The sequence below is a fragment of the Equus przewalskii genome, chromosome 12 (assembly GCF_037783145.1).
Source record: "Equus przewalskii isolate Varuska chromosome 12, EquPr2, whole genome shotgun sequence".
Classification (NCBI taxonomy): Eukaryota; Metazoa; Chordata; class Mammalia; order Perissodactyla; family Equidae; genus Equus; species Equus przewalskii.
This window is the reverse complement of record NC_091842.1, coordinates 34,514,517-34,536,202: the sequence shown is the minus strand read 5'-3', so window position 1 is coordinate 34,536,202 and position 21,686 is coordinate 34,514,517. Positions and strand designations below refer to the sequence as shown.

Below are 21,686 nucleotides of genomic sequence, written 5' to 3'. Positions count from 1 at the left end.
ACAACAGCTATGCACGAAGAAACAGTACAGGAAAGTGCATAAAGTTAACGAATATATTCAGCTCTTCTGAAAGATATTTAGGTTTCTCAAATTAGTATTTATTTAGGTCTAAAACCACGAGGGGATTTCAGTGCAAGGTATTTACTTATGTGACAAGTGATTATTAAAGCTGCACTTTTTAGGTTTAAAGAAGATAAATTTTTAATCATCATTTAATTAACACCAACTTCTTTTTTTTTTTCTTTTTCATTAGCAATTCTATTTGCAAAGAATTCAGGGCATTTGTCATTTCCTGAGAAGGATGCAGAATATTAAATACACATCAGTGGTAGACGTATCAAATAGAATAAACAATTGTGAGTATATGGCTGCTGTGGATCTTTTGACTAATTAACTGCCTTGGCTAGAGTCCCATTTAAGTGAAACTATTTCATTTGTAAACAAGGTGTAATTTTCTTTTTCTCCCCTGAAAATAAGCATGAATTGATTTGACTGATTTTGCCGCAATGGGTGAATGTTAATACTTTGAGCAGAAAAGCTAAGTGTGAAAACTTCTCCGGCGCCCTAGGAAACAGAGAAGAGAAAACCAAGAATAATCCATGAGACACCCAGTCACGGTGCTGGCTGAAATAATGCAATGAGATTTTCAAAGGATGAAAGAGTAACAAATAAGGATATTATAACGCTGCCCCCCTCATGGAAACCTCACTGGCAGAAAAATAGCCCCATTAGGGATTTGCCTTCTCAGAGCCACAGAAACCAGAAGTGGGCTAAGAACCTGCAGGTGTAAGGATAATGGAAACAATTCTCCAGAAACCTAAAGGTTTCCCAGAGTAGAATTCACGCCCTAGGAAGCTTTCCTCTTACACAGAATATTTTAAGTTGGTTGTGTGCTTGTACTATTACCCATGGACAGAAATACGAGAATTTGAATTCAGGAGTATTTATCTGAGGACCACATGGGTCCTTCTCAAGTGGAGGAAACCATTTCCAGTTAATAAAACATCATTACAGATGCCAGCTCCGACTTGAGTCAGATGCAACTCGGGCACAAATTTGGGTTCAGAGATTCTGGCTCCTTGGCATCAACAAAGATACGATCTCAAAGCTGGGATATGTCAGAGGACCCTTTGTAATGGGGCCATAGTTCAGGGCCTCCTATTTAATTCTCGTCACCTCCTCTACTATAGGCATCACGTACTGTTGGATGTTATAATCCTCCTATTCTTTTACCAAAGAACTGAACTGACTCGGGTTACCTCTGAATTGCTCTCCATTACTACCTTTCACGTGGAAATTGATCATCTGATCAGTGGTCAATTTCCTTAGGTTTGGGATCATCACAATTAAGAATTAGTGAATTTGTGGAAGAGAGAGATTATATATCATCCAATCCTGATTATTTATTTTTTAAAACACTTTAGGTATTAAAAGAAGTCTATATTTTTTCACTAGATTATTGTTGCTTCTTCCAGAAGCCACATTTTTAGTTTCCTTATTCGGAGAAGTATGGGGTTAATAGCAGAAATAATGGTGTTATTAGAAGACTTTCTGGTCTATGGAATCATTCTGAGTGTAATTTGCACACTCCCTGGAGGTCTCTGCCACATTTGGCAGCCCCCTGGGTTGTGAGGGCACCGGAGAAAGACAGTCAGCCTCTTTGGATTGCTGACATACCACTGCTCTGTATTCTGGGGAGACTTTTTAATTCATTTCGTGTTAAGACACGCTAGTCTTGCGAGGAAATGGAGGTGATCCTGGCTGGGGGAATATAGGTCTGGAATGCAATGGAAGAGCAAAGGCAGAAAGTCCTAAAAGACAATACAGTCAGAGGGGTGCCTACGATTAGAAATTAGAGCGACTATTCCAGGTCCTTCAATCTAGGCGTCTCCAATGTTGGGTTTTAGGGCAGCAAGATTGCAACATCCACGAAATAAAATGCAATGTTCAGGTGCATTTGTCATCAGCGCTTAGTCAGCCTCTTCTGCCTTCCAACCTCAAAAATAATGGGAACACTTTCTCACCCGTTGCTTCCCTCTGCCTCCCTACCACTGACCCTGAAATTTATTGCAACCACTTGTTATCATTATAGGGCTCTTGAGGTTAAGTGCACTTTCCCAAAGATGGAGCCAGTCAATGAACCCTTAAGCTCTAAGAGAATTATTCCTGCATCTGCCCACTCACAGGAAAACACTACCTACAAAACAGAACACGCCATGAGTAAGAGAGACAGGGTAACACTTCAACCTGCCACTCTGTCCCTTTCTCCAAGAACCCAAAGCAAAATGCCAGAGGAAACCGGGAAACCAGCAGGTTGGTTGACATTAGCTCAGGGTTTCTGCAGCAAGTAACCAAAGAGACCCACGTACTCTGCAAAAACCGATGGCTAGTTATCCTAAATATTGCAGGGGCATCAGTGTTTTTTTAAAAGACACTAATTACTAGATTAGGACTGTATAAAATCTTTATTTAATACGTTTGCGGGTTTTATAATATTTATTTTTAAACTAGAAAAATTAGGTCTGATAAAGTGTTATACCAAGCACTTTTACTTACTTATTTTCTTGGCACTTTGCACGTACTGGGCACTGTGTTAAGAGCTTTCCACGCATGGAGACTCTCCCTTCCTCTCCCAGTTTTTGAAAATGAGTATCATTTCATATCACACAGGCACAGATTTGAGTAGCATAAGAATGGAATAATGGAGGCGACTCGGAAATGACAAATGCTTTGAGGAATTTTCATTTATCTCTGTTGGTGCTGGTGAAGCAGTTTGCCTCCAATAGAGGGAATATTTCAGAAGAGAGAAATCACTTGTCCCACTAGAGTTTATCCACAATTTGGAGGATGCTCAGGGTAGATGCATGAGTGTCTCTCATGTTTTGAAGGCTTTTGATTTGAGGAGTTTTGGGTGGAAACGAGAATCCAACCAAACTTCATGACGTTAAGGAAGACACACCTAAAACCGTGCTAGCCTTCAGCAGACAGCTGGCGTTGTACTTCCCACATATCACAGTACACATATGGCTGCTGGTGCATGCCACCACATTAACAACTCTGGGCACAGCAACACACAGTTAAGGAGACACCGCCATGGCTGTTCAGGGACTGAATGAGTTATGGTTACCTGGGAGGGGAGGGGTAACAGATACTATACAACCCTGAGTCATCACCAGAGGGAGGAATGCAAACTTACGTACACAAGAGTCTTCGGCATAGACTACAACGGCCGCTGTGTCATAGACAGAAGATCCACACTTAGATATTGAAGACATAAATGTGTTAGTTTATGCAGCTCTGAACAAGACCATCAAAGCCGAGGGTGAGAGAGTGTCTGTGAAACACACAAATCGACATCCAAAGAGATGCTTGTAGCTCTCTGCCTGAGGGCCCTTCCGGCCTTTGACTTCAGCTATGTCTTGGAAAGGGACTAGAATGAGGATAGCAGAGTTACCACGAACACACTCACTTACTATTCTTTGGGGGAGCCTGGAGTTCTGGGGTTGGGCCTGGGCTGTGACAGAAGGCAGAACAATAAAGCTGAAACGGTTACAAAGCCAAACTTCCTAATCTCTTGCACATGTCAATCTCGCTACGGTGCAGATGCATTCTCAACGGTTTTATTTTGTCTGTGTCAGAGTTACATGCATACCATATTGCTTATTCTGTATTAGAGAAACCGTTAGGTGTTTCCGATGAGGAAATTACATGGCGGGCTGGTCTTAATGGAATTTGGAATATAGGAAATCATAACATCACCATTGGCATCCAATGCATCATTATTGCCAACATACCTAGCAGGCATGTCCAGGAGACTTGCCCTTTTATTTATTTATTTTTTTGGTTAAGGACTCACCTATCTGGTATCCGCTGTGCTCAGCACACACCTCACCAGATTCCTTGAGTGGAAGACTATGGCATGGAGCCATGTGCAAAAGAACCAACAAAAAAAATACCTTCCTAAATCCTCTTCCTCTTTGCAGGGCACTATTGGACATCCGACATTTACCCTCCAGAAGGTTGGCCTTTACGTATGTTTCCCTATAGATAAAACATTAATGGAAGGTTTTAAACATCAGATTCGATACTAGGCATTTTCTTGTACACGCGTCTATTGCTGCAGGAATTCAAAACCCTGGGGGCAGAGTACATATTATTCTTATTTGCAGCATAAGGCATAACATGCTCGGAAATATACACATCGCTGTGGCCTCTACTGTCCCTGGAACAGTATGATGCCGTTGACCTCAAGGACGATCGAAGATAGCTGTCATTCACTGCCTGGGATGGCAACGAGTGTTTGTAAGGGTCTGAGGGGCACCTCCCAATGACTAAGCGTTGGTCATCCCCATAGGAGTGGAGGAAAGGGTTATTGGAGGCATGGTCCGGCAAGAGAGACTGGCTCCGTTTGCTGTCCTCCAGACCCTGGGGGAAGAGGGAGCTTTTGTTCCCCGAGAGTTTGTTTGAGGGGACACTGAAGAGACTCCCATACAAATTTCCCTCCAGGAGCCGTTCCCTGTCCTTGAGGCTTATGCTCCGAGAAGGCCTGCTAAGGTCGATCTCCCTAGGTTTGTCGAGAATGTTATCGTAGGAATGCTGACGGCTAATCCTTAGCTTGTTCTTTTGGAACTGGAGGGCGTTGTTCTGCGCCCAGTCCTGCTGGTAGACTTCCTCCTGGGTGGCTGGGTTCCCTGTCTCCTGAAGCATCTGGTCTTCATCGATGTCATAGAGGTTCCCCATCCGTAGGCAGGCGTCGCACTTGAAGGGGGACCTCATGGTGAAATGGCCTGAATAGGTGGGCAGGTTGGAGAGGCAGCTCCTGCAGTGCGTGGAGTTCTGCCGGTAGCGGTCGCTGCCCTCGCTGTGAGGGGAGCTCTTGTCTTTCAAGCTGAAGTGCTTGGAGTAGAGCTTATACTGGTCGTTGTTGGGAAGCCCGTCTTCGTTGTGCAGGGAGTTCCTGTTCAACGGGAGTGTGGAGTCCCCCTTGCGGAAGTTTTCATTGTGGTCCTGGTAGGGATCTGGGAAGTCCACATTCTCGGGAAGCGTCATGTTTTCAACGAACTGGGGAGGATCTAAGTGGAAGCTGGGCTCCTTCTCGCTGTCAATGGTGTAGATCTTGTCCCTGGGGGAGCTCGCTTTGGTTTTCAGGTAGGAGCGCTCGACCTCGCTGCAGTCCTTGGGGTATTTGGAGGCCACAGATCTCTTGAAGTTGTCCTTGGTTTTGTGGTTCTTATTGTTGTCAGGTTCCCTGTGGCATGTGGCCCGACTCGAAGTTTCTGAAATGTCCGAGTGGGCCACCTCTTCTGGAAGGTACCTAGGACTCTTTAGGGTGTGGGTCCTATTCTCCACTGGTCCCTCATCCCTCTGGGAGACGGGGTTCTGTGTCAGCGAGTCTTGGCGTAGAGATTCCATGGATTTCTTCCAAAGCTGCCTGGGCCTGGAATTCCCTTTGGATTCTGTGCTCACGGCCACCTCCACCGTGTTGGGGTTGGACTCATTGAGAGTCAGAGGGTGCTGCCCCTGGAACACATAGTTATTGAGGTTATCTTTGTGTCTGTTGGCCACAAATGTTTGGAGTTCATTCATATTGTCCCCAAAAATGCTGTCTTTCCCCTGAAAGGACCTGTTGTCTGAATATATCATATTTCCCTTATCGGAAACCATGTCCATGATGAGGGACCCTCTTTGGATGAAGTCAGCAGCTCTTTTGGGGGAATCCATTCTTGAGGAGTTCACGTTGGACATGTTGGAAATGTTTTTGGCTGACCGCAGGAGTTTCAACATGTTGCTCTGGGATCCAGTCAGATTGAAGTCCGGAGATTTCTTCTTTTCTTCGATGTGCACTCCATGAATGCAGCTGTAAATGCCCTGTGGGAAGTCACATAAAACACCATCAGCAGCAGCATGGATAGGAAACCACTTCACAGCTGAACTTTACCTGCAAAGGTGAGATATGTGCTTCTTGTAGGAGCCCTGGAGAAAGAGTGAAATCCAGTAGGAATTCCAATGATGTTTCTTAAATGTATGAGACCGGTGGCAAAGCATCAGGCTTGTCTTGTCTCTCTGGCACCAGATTATCTGACACATAGTTATACATGGAGTTTGAGAAAAGGCATCAACTGATGCTCTTGTAACTATCAGGGTCTTGACGCTTCCAAATTGGCATACAAGGATATCTAATTGACCTCCCAATACCTAGGTCACTAACTCACACTTTTATTAAACTTTCCCAGGATCATCACTGGAGTCTGGATACCAGAGAGTCAGGTACTGACAAACTAAGTCGGCACAAAAGGACCACCTATTATTAATTCTTTTGGGGAATTCCCTCTACCCACACACTGAAGCTGTCAATCAAGGCATGAGATCCTGCTCAAGCAGGTCAATCAGAGCATCCTTTCTGATTAGTCTAAGCATAGGCATGAAATGCACGTGTGACCACTCAGACACTTTTGGAAGGGTAGACGTAGATGCTGGGATGCAAGGAGCAGGTGCAGCAGACTGTCCCTGCCACCGCGTGGGGACATTAGCCTGAGAATGAAGCCATCATAGAAAAAGGCAGAGCACAGGGGATGGAGAGGCATGACATGGTTCGAACCCCTGGACCACCCTTTTGGACTTTCCACTTACCCCACTAATACATTCTTTGTGTGTGAGTTTGTTCAACATAGTTAGAGTTGGGTTTTAGTTACTAAGAACAGTGGAGAGTCCCGATGACACAGTGATGCTGCATTTAAATCCATCCAGGAACTGAGTGACTTCAGGACTCCTGGGGAGCTCAAATATAAGCAGCCCCGTCTATAGGTCTCTTACTTTCCACTCCATCTTCTTCCTTTCTTAAAAATAGCTATTTACTTTTACTTAGAAGTAACCCAAGGGAAGAGATCTTGACTCGTGCTGCCATAGGAGACGAAGGAGCACCAGTGACATTGCCATTTGTGGCCCCCTTCCCCCACTCCTGCCCCCAGATTTTGGCAGCTGTACCCAAAGGGAACAATCAGATCAAAGCTGCAGGATTTGACCTGGTCCTCCCAAGACGGACAGGGAGCCAGCCCAAGAAGGGGTTTATAAAGCGAAGGTGGCAGCTGCTGCTGACTTTGGCATAAACTAGTGGCAAATATGAGTGATTAACTGTGGACTCTGATAATAGTGGCTCCATCGGTTCCCCATGGTGGGGACAAGCTTCACCCACAAGGATGCTCACAGAACTGTGACAGCCTCAACCCATTTGCACTGCTGCATTGTCCCCAGGGTTTTCTAAAGACAATGCCCACCCCAGCCTTCAAGGAACAATAAACAGAAAAGCCCACAGCTGTGTGTTTGAGCGGCTCTTTCTCTGCCCCTCTCAACCCCAGGCTGCGTGGCGAAGGCTCCCTGAGGCCGAGTCCTGGCATCATGCCCTTTCCCACTTCCCGCATCCCTGTCTTTAGCCTCCTTCTCTACGTCGTGTGTGGTTGGCTGTTCACCCAGCCAGGAAGCAATGTCTCCTCCTCGTTGCTTCCAGGGCTGATGGATGTGGAAATCACAAACTCACCACGTACTTCACAAAGCACAGCGCCTCTGAGCCTTTCATGTTAACCTATGCCTTCCCTGCCCAATTTAGTAATATAATCTTGTACCCTGACCTCGGGGGACTCTGCTACTAGGGGTGAAAATCAGTGTGTCTCCTATATGTTTGAATCAGCCAAGATTTGTGCCTTTTCTCCCTGTTGTTAGTATTATGAAAACAGCGGTTTTCACATTTTTTTTCCCTGAAGTTTTGTTGGCTGACAGGAATTTGCTGGCTCCCTGTCGATTCTCATGAGCTCCCCTCCACCCCCTAAAGGTTGTGAGAACTTCCCTCCACCCCTTCACCATCAGAGCAATATGCTTCTACCCGCTGAGATGAGCTCGCTGTCTCTCTGTATGCAGGAGGCCTGCAGAAGGGGTCAGGGAGCTGAATTATGTTTCAGGAGATGGGAGGATGGCTGCTGGCTGCTTTCTCCCATCCTTGGTTTCCCCGGGAACCGACAGGACAGAGCTAAGGCAATTCCCAGGTGCTGACCTGCCAGTTGAAGCCACAGGAAGGAGTCAACGTGACCAACCATGCCTGCATCCCAGGTTTTGATGACGGCATTCTCTAACTGACTTGATCCATTTTCTAGATGGGCTGCTGATGAGGGGAGGTGCATATTACAGAATAATGGGAAGAGTCAGAGGCCTGGAAGCCACTGGACGTGAGTCCCAGCTCCATCCTTTATTAGCTCTGTGACCTTGGATAAGCCACTACATCTTTTTGAGCCTCAACTTCCACATCTATAAAATGGGAATCATAGACTCCTAAGGTGGGGACCAGGGCAAGACACAATAACGCCAACACAGGGGCTCAATAAATGTGAGCTGGACAAGCTCCTCAGTCATTCCTGATCTGCCCTTCTTTGCTGTCACCTCGCCTCTCTATCCTTTCTCACCAACATGAGCACACAGCGCCCATTCTGTCAAAGCTGCAAGAAAATGCATGCTGCCCTTTACAATGAAGGTTTGTTCTGGAAAGCCACTGTGGCTTTCTGGTTAGACAGGCAGCCTAACCCTACCTGGGGAACCAAATCCCTGGGCTGGAGTTGTTTTCTTCCCTGCAGAGTTCTCTCTTTCTTTTCTCCTCTCTATTATTCATAGATTCCAGCTACATTTTATGAGTTGTGGAAATAAGATGCCCTCTCAGCCACCCAGTGGGCCCAGATAAAATTAGCCTTGATGACTCAATGTGCCGTTCCAGGCAATTTGCTCTGCTCCTGACCTCTCAGAACACCCTCAACGGGGCACGGGCTCTGCTGTCCTCCTTGGAGCCTGGGCCAGATCTCTAAAATGTCTGCTATGGTCTAAATGTTTGTGTCCCCCCCCCCCCCTTAAATTCATATGTTGAAATCCTAACCCTAAAAGTTGATGGTACTTGGAGGTGGGGCCTTGGGGAGGTGATTAGGTCATGAGAATGGAGCCTTCATCAATGGGATTCGTGCTCTTATAAAAGAGACCCCGTAGAACCCTCTTGCCCCCCCCCCGCACCACCATGTGAGGACGCAAGAAGTCTATGACCAGAAGAGGACCCTCACCTGACTTTCCTGGCACCTTGATCTCAGACTTCCAGCCTCCAGAACTGTGAGTGATAAATTTCTGTTATTTATAAGCTACCCACTCTATAGTGTTTTGTTAGAGCAGCCTGAATGGACTAAGACAGTATCTGACTTCTAGTCTATTGGTCCCAATTGTGGGTTAGCCAGAAGCTTCTTTCACTGTTTCCAAGCTCCCCCCATCTGAGCCCATTGGGCAGGCGGCCACGGTTTCCATCTCCCTGGTCTTTGGCTGTGCTTAGTCTCCCATTCTTCACGTGTCGGGAGACAACTGGGGTAGTTCTTTTTGCTGGTGACAGTGGCTGTATTTTTCTGCATGAGAGGGAAAGTGTCTTGGATAGAAAGCAAAAGTTAAGAACATCCCACAGACAAGGCGGGACATTTGTGGAAGTTGTAAAAGACAAGGGGTGGGGCTGTGGGAGAAGCTCGGCTCTAGTGTTCAATAAATGACTCTTTGAGCCCTGGCCTTCTCCCTTGGCAGTGCCAGGAGTGCATGTATCGTAGGTTTGCATCTGCATCGCGTTATCCAGGAGCATCCCAAAGGATGTCGAGCTCACAAGGAGGGCCGGGTGTGTCTGTTGCATAGCAATAGCTGTAAGTCTATCAGCTGGATGGTCCATGTGCTGAAAGAACTGTAATTGAGAGACATGGTGGATGTACAGAAAAGCCTGCTTTGGGGTAGAAGTCAATTTCAGAGCATCCTGGATCGACATCCCTCAGAAAGGAGCCTAAACTCGGAAACTGACTAACGCATGCCACCCAGCCCTGCATACACAGATAATTTTTCCATTCTTGTGTCTTCTTCTGGGATGACAGACAAAGTGAGAAGAGCCCTGTTGCTTCAAGGAAACATAAGGTGAACCCACTCTAAGCTTTTGGGCCTCAGTTTCTTCATCCATAAGACACATGTGATCATATCAACCTCACAAAGTCTTGGCAGGATTAGAGAGGATGGCAGAAACATAGGTGGCCCAGGCCCTTGCTCACACACTAAGCATAACTCAGTGTGTAACTGTGGCCCTGCATTTGTAGGAAAGCAGGTTCTTCGCTGGGAAATTCCCACTGCAGCTTTGTTAATGAAAATGATTGTGTGCTCACAATGAAGATACTCTTTTTTCCACGTGTGTTCTCTGTGCTGTGTAAGTAAGCATATATGGAAGGTGGCATATGTGTGAATATGCACATCAGACAGCTGTAGAGGTGGGTGGTGGCCTTGACCAGAAAGGAAGGACATTTTTTAGCAACCCAGAAGCCCTGCTGTACACAGCGTCAGAGGGTGAGTCTATTCTGAGCTCCCCTATACATGAGAGAGGCAAGAACATACCATTAAGTAGGAGATCTTTCTATTCACACATATCGGACTGCACTTATTTTAAAAGACAAATTTTATCTGGGGAGAAGGATGGTCAGTGCTCAAGTAGGGCTCCCTGCAGCCTTCGAGGATACAGGAATGATGGTGGCTGGGAGTCCTCAAGGGGCACAGAAGTCCCTGCAGTGTCCTAGGGACAGGAGGCTGAAGTGAACTACCAGCCTGTCAAGCCACAGCACAACGCCTGCTCCTGTCTGCTCAGCGCCCCCTCCACTCAGGCCCCTCAAGATGCTTGGGACGGGAGTGAAGGACTCAGTTCATTTCTCGTCATGCCAATCCTATCATCTTGGCTTGCTTAACGGTATCTCAAACAGAGGCGATGCTTTTCTAAAAACAAGCAGTAATTACAAGTAAAAGCAACAGCGTGCCTTTGCTCACGATAATCCCAGAATGACCTGGACATGGAAAGCCTTTAGTAATTGGTGGAGAGAATTAGCTTAAAGTTGGCATAATACCTAGCTGTATGCATGCATGTTATTTTTAAGCAATCTGCGTGTTTAGATGCCATCAAGCTAATTAGGAAGTACGTATTTGCACAGAATCCAAGTTTAGGGTGCTACTGAATGGAGAAAATAAATCCTCCTCATTAAGTTAATGTGTACCTACATAATCTCCAACGTTCTTAAAAATCATCAAATGCCAAGATTACACACATTCCTTTTAAAATGAATATTTAGCTTTCCCAATAAACATAAGCATATAAAATTAGATGGTTTTAACCAAATATTTTTCACCATGTTTCAAATCCTAATTTGTTAAATGTTTTCAGAGTGAAAAAAACTCCAAGGTGAGGAAATGGGAGAGATAGGTAGATAAATAGATGAGAAGATAGATGGATGGATGGATAGATAGATGATTGATTGCCAGATAGTTGGATAATGTTATGCTGTGTTGGAAGATGAGTGAACAACGTATGTATGTGCTTTTATCATGATGCAAGTAAATGACTAGATTGTGTTAAATATATAAATATGTATTATGTGAGTTGCACGCACATACATGTGGGGTAGTATGAATTGCATCGAATCTTTTGTATTGCTTATATTTGATGCTTGTTGCTGGTGTAAGAGTGTGGTACCACGTGCTCTAGATTCAAATCCTGGCTCCAGCAAAGCTATGTGGTTTTGGGTAATTCCCCTAACCTCATAACTTTCAATCTCCCCATCTGTAATCTGGGGCTAATAACAGTCCCCACCTCATAGAGCTGGTTTGTAGGTTAAATGAGATGAAGAAAAGTCCTTATATGGTGCCTGGCACATATATGTGCTCCACAAACCTCAGCATTTCCCCTAATTGTTCTCATTATTGATGAATTATGTCACATGTATCTTTTGATGGCAACCTACACATGCCATATCGTGCAGCCGGAGGAGAGATTTTCCTGGATGGCGCGTGAGCTCACTATAGCACGCATCTTCTGTGCTGTAGTTTACATTGGGTTGAATGCATATTTTTGTTTTCTGTTTGATGTGTGTGCATTTTCTCATGGTTCTTCACATCTGTGTTCCATTTCAGGCTCTGGTGCATTACACATGCTCTTGTGGTTTGTTAGATGCGTATATACACACAACGTAGCATTATATATAGATTTTGTTTCTTGGTGCGTGTTCTGCTGGAATGCATGCACAAGTTGTGACATCCCACAGAGGAATTTTAGCAGTGTTGTATGGCACATCTGGGTGCTAGTGATGGAGGCCGCAGACTGGCCATGTTTGGCCCATGGAGTGTTTTGGGTTTTTTCTGGCTTTTAATGGATTTAGTTACTAATATTTAAAAACCAAAAGGTTTCGCATCTAATCAGATGACCACTTTCTCTTTTAAAAACTAGAAGACCTGATAAGACTGGCCCTGCCTTCCCAGAAGACAATACTGGGCAGGAGTTGAGGATGACTGCCCCCTGTGGGTGTGGGAACAATTATGCAATTTGTCATAGTTCCCAGCATTCACTGTGGTTCCCTCACCTTGACATCCAGGTTCAGTTGCTATTTTTCATCTCATTTGTGCTATTTTTCTCATGCTCAGCCTGCGTTAGCCACTTACCTTTCCTCTCTGGCTTCCACAGTCATGTAAGTTTGCAGTCTCTGGGTTATGAACGCACAGAATCTGGACCCCCTTCTGACAAGCCCCAGAACGGCTGCTGAGTGACAGGAGGATGTGCGGGACCCCCTCCCCCATCCAAGGAGTCAAGACTCCCTGATTCTCGCGAAGCCCCGTGTTTGTCTGGCCCTGCCGGCCCCATGAGGAAGAAGCCGCCGGGGGTACTGACCCTGCTGATGGAGAAGAGCAGCCCAGGCCGGTCGGAGCACACGCCCGTGAAGCAGAAGCGCAGCTTCCAGTAGAAGAGATGCTCCCAAATGAAGGTGATGAGGCTGAGCGCCATGGCGGCCGCCAGCATGTAGAACACGCCCGCCATGTTGTCGATGTCCAGCTGACTGCTCATCACCTCGTTCTTCTCGTTGTGGCAGATCCCCGTGAGCCACAGTGTCTCCAGCTCCTCCATCTCACCTGGACAGACGACAAGATCCACAGGCATGAGGAGCAGGGCATGCACACTGGGGCAGATACCACTGGGTTTGGGACAGACGTATGTGACTTATAACTGTCTAACAGTAAGGCAAGTTACTGAGCTCTCCTGGTCTGCCTTCACTCACTTGTTGAGTAAAGATAATGATGGTAATAACACCTCCCTAATATCATTGCAGGAGGGTGAAATGAGAGCATGTGGAGAGGGTTGGCACAGTCCCTGTTTTGTTTTTTGGGTCATTATCAGTATGTTCTGCCCTCTCTGCTTCTCTTTATCCCTATCCCCAACACCCACACAAGCCTGGAACAGAACACGGGATAAACTGCAGCATGCTACAGTGGAAAGACTTGCGTTCCAGCCGTGACTTCATCCGTTACCAGCTGTGTGACCTCAGAGCCACGGTTACCCTCTCTGCGCAATGGATGTAACAGTAGTGCATGCTTCCTAGAGTTCTGGTGAGGATCAAATGCACTCTAGTATGCAAAATTCCTAGATGAGTACCTGACTCATGGTAAGATCTCATAAATAATAGCCTTCACAGGATTGTTGTAAAGGCAGTGCCCAGCACAGTGCCTGACACACAGTGGTCCTCAAGTATATTAGTTTCCTTTTTCTTCTTTCTTTAGAACCCCCTGTCACCTACAAGCAGCACACTTAGGCACAAAACATAGATTGAAAAGAGACATCCCAATGGGCTCCGAATGGCCCCTTGCCATCTCAACACCTCCCAACTTCAGTAGGCAATGAAAGAAGCAGGTGGGGGCCGGCCCAGTGGTGTAGCAGTTAAGTTCGTGCACTGCGCTTTGGCAGCTCAGGGTTCACTGGTTCAGATGCCGGGTGCAGACATAAATACCGCTCATCAAGCTGTGCTGTGATGGCATCCCATGTACAAAATAGAGGACAATTGGTGCAGATGCTAGCTCAGGGCCAATCTTCCTCAGCAAAAAAAAAAAAAAAAAAAAGGAAGAAGCAGAAGCAGGTGGGGTTTTCAATGGAAGAAAATGTCAGCATGCTTAGCATGAATTCGTCTCTCTTTTATGCACATTTGTCCATTTGCCATTTAGGAGGAAGTTCTCTGATATGAATGTCTAGCAATTATACTAACTGTCTAGCAATTCACTAAACTATGACACTTAGACTATGATTCATCCTTTAAAAATTATCCTTCAAAGACAGTGAAAATCAGGGGAGATGCATATAATGTTCAGTGTAAAGTATGACTATAGTGTGTGTTATATATATATATACTAAGACATAAGAGACATGCAGAGAAAAATAAAGGACATACTCCAATGTTTATTTGATTCTCTTTTGAAGAGGCTAATCACAATTATTGCTCTCACATTGCCTTCTCTTCTAAGTTTTGTGAAATTAGTGTGTATTGCTTTTTGTCTGTTCTCAGTCTTAAACGATTTGGCTGAACACAGAAATCGAAGTTGACGATTATTTTTCCTTGACCTTTTGAAGACATTATTGAGTTTTGTTCTGATCTAGATTGAGAAGTCAGCTAGTACTCTAATGGGTCATTACTTCCACGCAATCTGTATTTTCTCTCTAATTGCTTCTGAGAATTTCGTGTTGTCTTTGGTGTGGAATCCAGGCGTGAATTTGTTTTATTTGGTCTGCTCTGAACTCAGTGTAATTCTTCAATATGATGACTCATAACTTTAATTCTGGAAAAATCTCATCCATTGTTGCTCTGAATATTAACTCTCCCCAACCTATCTTTTTTTAAAATTCATAGACTTTATCTTTTAAAGTAGTTTTAGATTTACCAAAAAGCTGAGCAGAAAGTACAGAGTTTTCTCGTATTTTCCATCTCCGTTCCCTTTTAACATCTGGCATTGCAGTACATTTTTTACAATTCAGGAACCAACCTTGATACATTGTTACTAACGGAAGTTCATAGTTTACATTAGGGTTCACTTCCTGTTGTAAATTTCTGTGGTTTTGCTGAATACTTAACGACATGTATCCATCGTTACAGTATTATACAGAGTAGTTTTCACTGCCCTAAAACTCTTGTGTCCATCTATCCATCTCCCCATCCCCCATCCCAACCCCTGCCAACCCCTGATCTTTTCAACTGTTTCTACAGTTTTGCCTTTTACAGAACATCATATAGCTCAAACCATTCAGTATGTAGCCTTTCAGACGGGCTTCTTTCACTTAATAAGATGCATTTGAGGTCCCTCTATGTCTTCCCACGGCTTGATAGCTCATTTCTTTTTATCGCTAAATAATGAGTTCCTGTTGCTCACATCCTCACTAGAATTGACTAGTGTTGTCGGTGTTGGGGATTTTAGTCATTCTAATAAGGTGTGTAGTGACGTCACACGAATTTTCGACTCCCTAAGGACACATAATAACTCTATCTTTTTTTTTTCCTCCTGAAAATTTTGTTTCAAATATTCTGGTCCTTCTCATTCTATCCTCTAGGTTATATTATTAATTTTGTTTTAACATTTTCCATTCCTTTCTCTCTCTGTCATGGAGTTAGATGGTTCCCACAGATCTATTTTCCAGTTCATTTATTCTTTCATTAGTAATATTTAGCTTTAGGTTTTAATCTATTTAATTGTGACATTCATCCAGCTCTCTTAAAGTTCTACCTTTTTTTAATCATAATGTCCTACTCTTCTGTTATGATTTCTAAAACTTTTATACATTTAATAATTTCAAACCTAACAGGCTTTCGGATTATTCTCCGCCCTGCCCCTCCCCGCCACCTTACTTCTTGGAATTCGAATTCTTCTGTTTGTTGTGTGTTGACTCTCATGGTGGATTACTTCCTTTGACACTCGTAACTTTTGATTATGAGCTAGTCTTCAGCAGAGCTGTTCTCCCCCTAAAACCCACCAGGCTCCCAAGTACACCGGGCTACAGTGGGCTCCTGCCCTGGTTCCAGGCGCTTCCACTTACCAGTTTTTGTACGCAAAGTTTTTACTGTAATTACCACACCATTTGAATAGTAAACATTTAGACTTCCATACTCATTTGGGTTTTAATTTCTCACTCAGAGCTTCAAACAGATGGCGAGTTTTCTTGTACTTTTTTCACTTTGATGGACAGTTTTTTCTAGTCTCCTTTTCACAGACGCATTGATTCATTGAAGGTCTCTGATTTAGGCAGTGGTATTACTTTCTACTCTCTTTGCACAGTCGAGGGCCCCCATGTGGAAGTTAGAGCTCTGGTCTCCACCCCTACTGCCTGAAGCCCCTTAGGCTGCTGCCCCTCAGCTGAAAACCCAGGAGACTATCCCCTTCTACTCTGTTTCCAGCACCTGAGGTTTTCCTCTCTTTTGACCTTGACTGTGCACTGTGCAAGTCTGTGTGTGTGCACACGCTTCTAACCCTGCATTGGGATGTGTTTGCAGCGTAAAGGGGGCTCACGCCAGTTCAGTTTACCATTGTACCACAACCATATATGTGTGTTTAGCTTTTGTAGTCAGGATTGAAAAAGCATACATATTTATGGCAGGAAAAAAATAGGAAATATATCCCTTTACAAATTTTTCACCCTCAAGGAAGGATGCTGGTTAATCCTGGGCCCAGGCAAAGCAATGGGAAGGGATATCTTGATTTCAACTCCTTTCCTTCCAACAGCCTTCAGGGCTTTCCCAGAGTCACAAATGTCCTGGGAGACTCTGCCATATTAGCTCATTGTCCACCCAGCGCCATCACCAACTTGGCCACATGCCTGTGCCCGCTGTATGCCTCAGGATGTCCATCACCGCTTCCTCTTCTCACAAAAACACCAATGCCATCCCTTCAAAAATGCAGTGTGCTGTTGACTCCTGCCTCCCTTTGGATTTGTGAGGACACACGTTTTGTCACCAGGTTTTGTCAAATTTCCAGGGCTTCTTCCTTTTGGTGCCATCCCAAAGAAAGCCAGGGTCGTATGCCTCTAACACGGTCGGTCTGGGTATTAAGAAACATCATCTGGATTCCTTTTAGGATGGAAATATAAAGATCTTTCCTCTGCCCTCTGCAAGTCCACTTGGGTAAATCAGACCCGCACGCCGAAAGGAGAGTAAATGCACATTTCTCAATACCAATTACAGCCTGTTCCAATCATTTTCCAGTTAATCATTTCCTGCCTCGTGGCCTTCTACTCGTGTACTGAACTGTAGTTCAAATACTTTCTTATTTCACTTTTAATTTACTCAAGTATATTGTAATCTCCTTGCAGGAGATCAGGGACTGTGTTTTATGATTTTGATATTTCTCATGGCCTGTAGCATCTAGTAAGCACTGAACTCATATTTTCTGTTTCTGTTTCTCTCCTTCCATCCCCAAGCTTAAATTGGGCATCATCGCAAAAATGTTCAGATCTGTCGGGTGAGTTTTTCTGCCACGTAAATAGAGGAATGCAAAGAAAAAGGGAACCTGCAGCAGGCTTGAGAGTAAAAGGCTGGGAAGCCGCATGTCCTCAGCCAGGGTGAGGTGACAAAGGGCGCTTTTTCCAAGGAGCAGCCCTATGATGCTCATTCCACCCTCCGTTTCTCCCCTTACAGAGAGGCCACGATCTTTGTCAATATGATCTTGTGAACGGGAGCTGGGAAATGGAACAATTCAATCTCTTTCCTGAAGCAGATCATTCTTGCTGGGAAGACAAACGCTAAGTGGTCTCCTGGGAGCAGAGGGAGCTGGGCAGCTTTGGGTCTGCAGCCAGGCCCGTATTGTCTTCCTCTCTCCACCCAAGAGGACGGGTCCCTGCACGATGCTGAACGATCCCCCCCTCTCTATTTATACCTCTAACAACAGGAAGCTCATGAGCACTTGTCAATGGCTTTGCATCCATGGGAGTTATGCCTGTTCAAAAGCTCGTCCTATATCTGTCTTCACAGGAGAAAGTGTTGACAGCCACAGGTCTACCTGCCGACCTCTGAGTTCTGTGCCATCCCAAGGAAGGCCATAAGTCCAGTACATAGAGGGGTGCGTCACAGCCCTCTCCCTTCCCAAGGTTGCCAGTTAAAAGGCAGACTGGTGGGGCTTCAAGAGGCAGGAGCCAGAACGATGTAAAATCTAAAAGGGAACAGGCGAGAATAATTGAGACAGCATTGCACATAGGTCCGAGCCTTGCTTCCATTAGCTCCGTGGATGATGCTGCAAGAGGCTGCATGAAATGCACAGCGTTGGTCAGGCCAAATCCTGTACAGAAAAGAGACAGACAGTGTGGGCCCACGCACGAGCATGGAGTCTCTCACGTTATCCATCCACTCACTTGCAAGGTAGAAGCCGTGAGTTTCAGATTTGCAAAAAGGAATGGACGAAAATTCGAGTGGACAACTTCCAGCGAATCACAAGAAAGAATGTTTCAGGTAGAAAATACTAGAGTGAGCTACATAAGGGAGCACCCTTCCCCGAAGGGTTTGGGGAGCATGTCAATGATCTTGTAAGGTCTAGACAGCCACAGGAGGTAGTGTGAGCATCAGCTGCCTGTATTCAACCCTCACCCATTTCATCCTGGTCCAGATGCCTACTTACCTATCCCTCCACCCATCCATTCATTTATCTATTTTTCTATTCTTTTATTTAACAAAGTTACATAAATTCTATCCTGCTTCAGACACTGCACTAGAATTTTCAAAAATTAACCCATGTAGCTCTCCTATCAATTTCGTGTGGCTGGCACCATTGTCACACCCATTTTACAGAGAGGTGAAGGAACTTGCTCCATCTCTCTGAGCTCCGGTTCAAACATCCACCAAATGGAGCACAACAGTATATACCTCATAGGAGAGCTGTTGGCATTAAACAAGCTTGCATGCACGCTGTGCCTGACACACACTAATTACTCAATAAATATTGTTGGAGACATCATTATTTCCTGCCTGAAGCCAGGGAAGCTGAGGGGTGGGGTGGACCACATACTCCTTCCTGTATCCTTCCAATTTGTAGAGTCTATGATTCCAAGAATGCATGTCCAAGTGGAGGCTTGGCTCTCCAAGAAGAATCTAGTATGTCCAGAGTAAGAGAAAACAGCTCCTTATTTGCCCTAGACTCATTCTCTGCGCTTCCAGAGGGAGTGAAGTTGCTTTTCAGATTAGATTTCATTCTGTTCTCTAAGACAGTCTGAGAGCTAAGGGGATTGCTTCGGGAAAGGATTTTATAGCATGCGATGTGACCAGCCTTCAGACTTCCTGAGCATTTCTCCCCCGAGGTTGGTAGTAAAAAGTCCATTTTGAACCTCTACGCTTTAGGCTTGGTCCAGGGCCTGAGAATTTGGTGAAACACATCTTCTAGAATCAGCTCGCACGTATATCCTTGTAGGCGCATCTACATATTTCTTTTCTTGGTTTCTGGGCAAAGCACCTGAACCTAGCCAGTGACAGGACAGAAAGAAATAATGTGTGGTTTTGAGAAGCTGGGCTGGATGTTCTGTTTCATTTCTAGTCAAGGAAGCTAATGATTTTTGGTTGTCTGAGGACTGCATTGAGTTTTGCTTTACTCCCTCCCTCATTCATTCACTCACTCATTCATTCGTTGAAAAAAGAACATTTCTAAAGCACTTGGCACATGGTCGGCATCTGTATTTTCAGAACACATAGGCTTTGGCCTCTACGAGCTCAGAGTCCTATGGGAGAGACAGGCAGGCACACCAGGAATCATGGTGAGATGAGATAATTGAGTTTGCCTAGGGCTGGAGGCAGCCAGAAACAGGGGGTGTTTTGACATCAGAGTGGTTCAGAATTTAGGGGAAGGAAAAAGGGGTCAAAGGAGGGGCCTAAAGGGCAGGAGCCAATTGCAAAGGACTCAGCTTTCACGTTAAGGAGTTTGGGGTATCCTGGGAACAGTGAGGCCATTAGATGAGCTAAGCTGTGTGCTTGGTGGGCCCAAGATTTTTCAGCTTCTGTCCATGGAAACCCAGTGTTTCCTCACATTTAATATAAGGCAGGCTGTTCCAGGTGGGTGGAGATGGCAAATTAGAACAATGGTGCTACAGCGTGGTAGAAGGTCACGGGTAAATTCTATCCCAGTGTCACAATCATTATTAGAGTCCTCCTGGTCAAGGGGCAGGCAGGACATGCAGATCAAACTCTCCAGCTCCCAGTAGATGTTGTGACTGGTAGAAACTCACTTGTAAGAAATTGCTGACAAGGGTCCATTGTAAATTGTCATCAATATCACCATTGCCCATAACAACTTACTATGGATACGCCATGGTATTGTGCATGGTACTGTGCTGAAGACTTGGCCATGGCTATCTTTGGGGTACAGCTCAGAGGTCTCTAGCTCCAGGAAGTCTTCCCTGAATACACAGAGACATGGGTATGAGACCATGGTTTCTCCTTCCATGACATCCTGGATATCTCATCAATAGAGAATCTGTCATGCTAGAATATAGCTGCAACTTGCTTCCAAGTCCTCCCCGTTGGGAGGTGAGTTTATTGAGCGTGGGGATCTTGTCTTATTCTTCTTGTATCTGCATTTCCTGGCACAGGGCTTGGCATACAGTAGGTGGCCCATAAGACTGTATTGACTTAGATGACATAAGTCTCCTCTTCTCAATTCGTTTGTGATCCACTGATCCAGAGGATCAGCAAGAGCCCAAGAAAGGAGGGACTCCATGAGGTTCCAGGCAAAGGGTCAGGAACAGTTTCTGAAACCCAGAAATCAAGGCCGACTCTCGGGGCAAACAAGTTCCAATCAAAGACCCCAGCAGCAGAGTTCAGTGGTTCCCCACAGGGAACCGACTTCCATCTATAGCCCAAAGACGTCAGGATGATGCTGCTGCTGATCCCATTAGGGTTTGCTGTGAACACCAAGAGGGGAACTGACCCCATTTCAATCCTGTTTCATGTCTTGCCCAGGGATTGGGCACTTTGGGTTTCTCAGAAGCCCGAGTGGAAGTGGAAATGGCAAAGGAACAAGTTTCTTTGTAGAAAATCTAGGGCACCATCATTGGCAGGCTCGTGTTCTCGATGAGAACAGATTCGCTCTGTGAGCTCTGCACTGCGGTGCTAGGTGTAAGGATGGCTTGGGGTCTGCAGGGTTGAGGTCAAGTCCTCTCCTTGTCCAGTTTCCCTAGAAGGAAACCTCTGGTTAGATCTAGAGATGTAGTCCGTGGCCTTGGAACAGAGTAAGGTCAGCCAGACTATCTGATCGCTGACCTTGGGGCCTTAGCTTCATTCGTTTCACGCTTTGGACTCAAAGCCAGCTATCCTTGGGTCTGGAAATAACAGTGTCCCAGAGCCAAGGACCTCCGTATCTATGATCTCTGAGGGTCACTGAACCATTTGCTGGAGAGAAAAAAATACCTTTGGTTGGGGGTGGAGGGTGGCTGCTGGAGAGAAATAGTACAAGATTCTGGACACAAATAGATTGAATTTGGAAGACAAATCTCCCTTATTTAAATGTCAGAATATTCCATTTCTGTATAATGCTGAGAAGCCACAAAACCAAAATAAAAATAGGGCTAGGCTTCAATGTATCTAGTTAGATGCAGAGACAGGCTGTCTTTGGCATAAATGTTTTAGCACCACTTTCCAACTGAGGTCTCTGCTCTGTGGATTGGAGCTAGAGCGTTGCAGAATTCATTGCCGCTGTCGCCATCTGGCTGGGATTTCATAGGCTGCCTGATGAACCATGCAAGTTGGAGTTGGGGCATTTTATGTACACAGGTCCCCAACCTGTGCCTCTTGGAGAAGAAAAAGGAAAAAGAGGAGATAGGATTGGGCAAC

General features: G+C 45.3%; 1 protein-coding gene across 1 annotated transcript in view; it reads right to left on the bottom strand.

Annotated features, from left to right (window-relative positions):
• Positions 1-3,822: 3,822 nt before the first annotated feature.
• GRIN2A (glutamate ionotropic receptor NMDA type subunit 2A) overlaps positions 3,823-21,686 on the bottom strand; it is a 361,604-nt gene continuing 343,740 nt past the window's right edge. Inside the window, exons 13-14 of the mRNA XM_008526526.2 lie at positions 12,743-12,981; positions 3,823-5,868 (exon numbers count right to left, since the gene is read on the bottom strand). Coding sequence (XP_008524748.1) covers positions 4,069-5,868; positions 12,743-12,981 — 2,039 coding nt within the window. The 3' untranslated portion in view covers positions 3,823-4,068. The remainder of the gene's footprint in view (positions 5,869-12,742; positions 12,982-21,686) is intronic.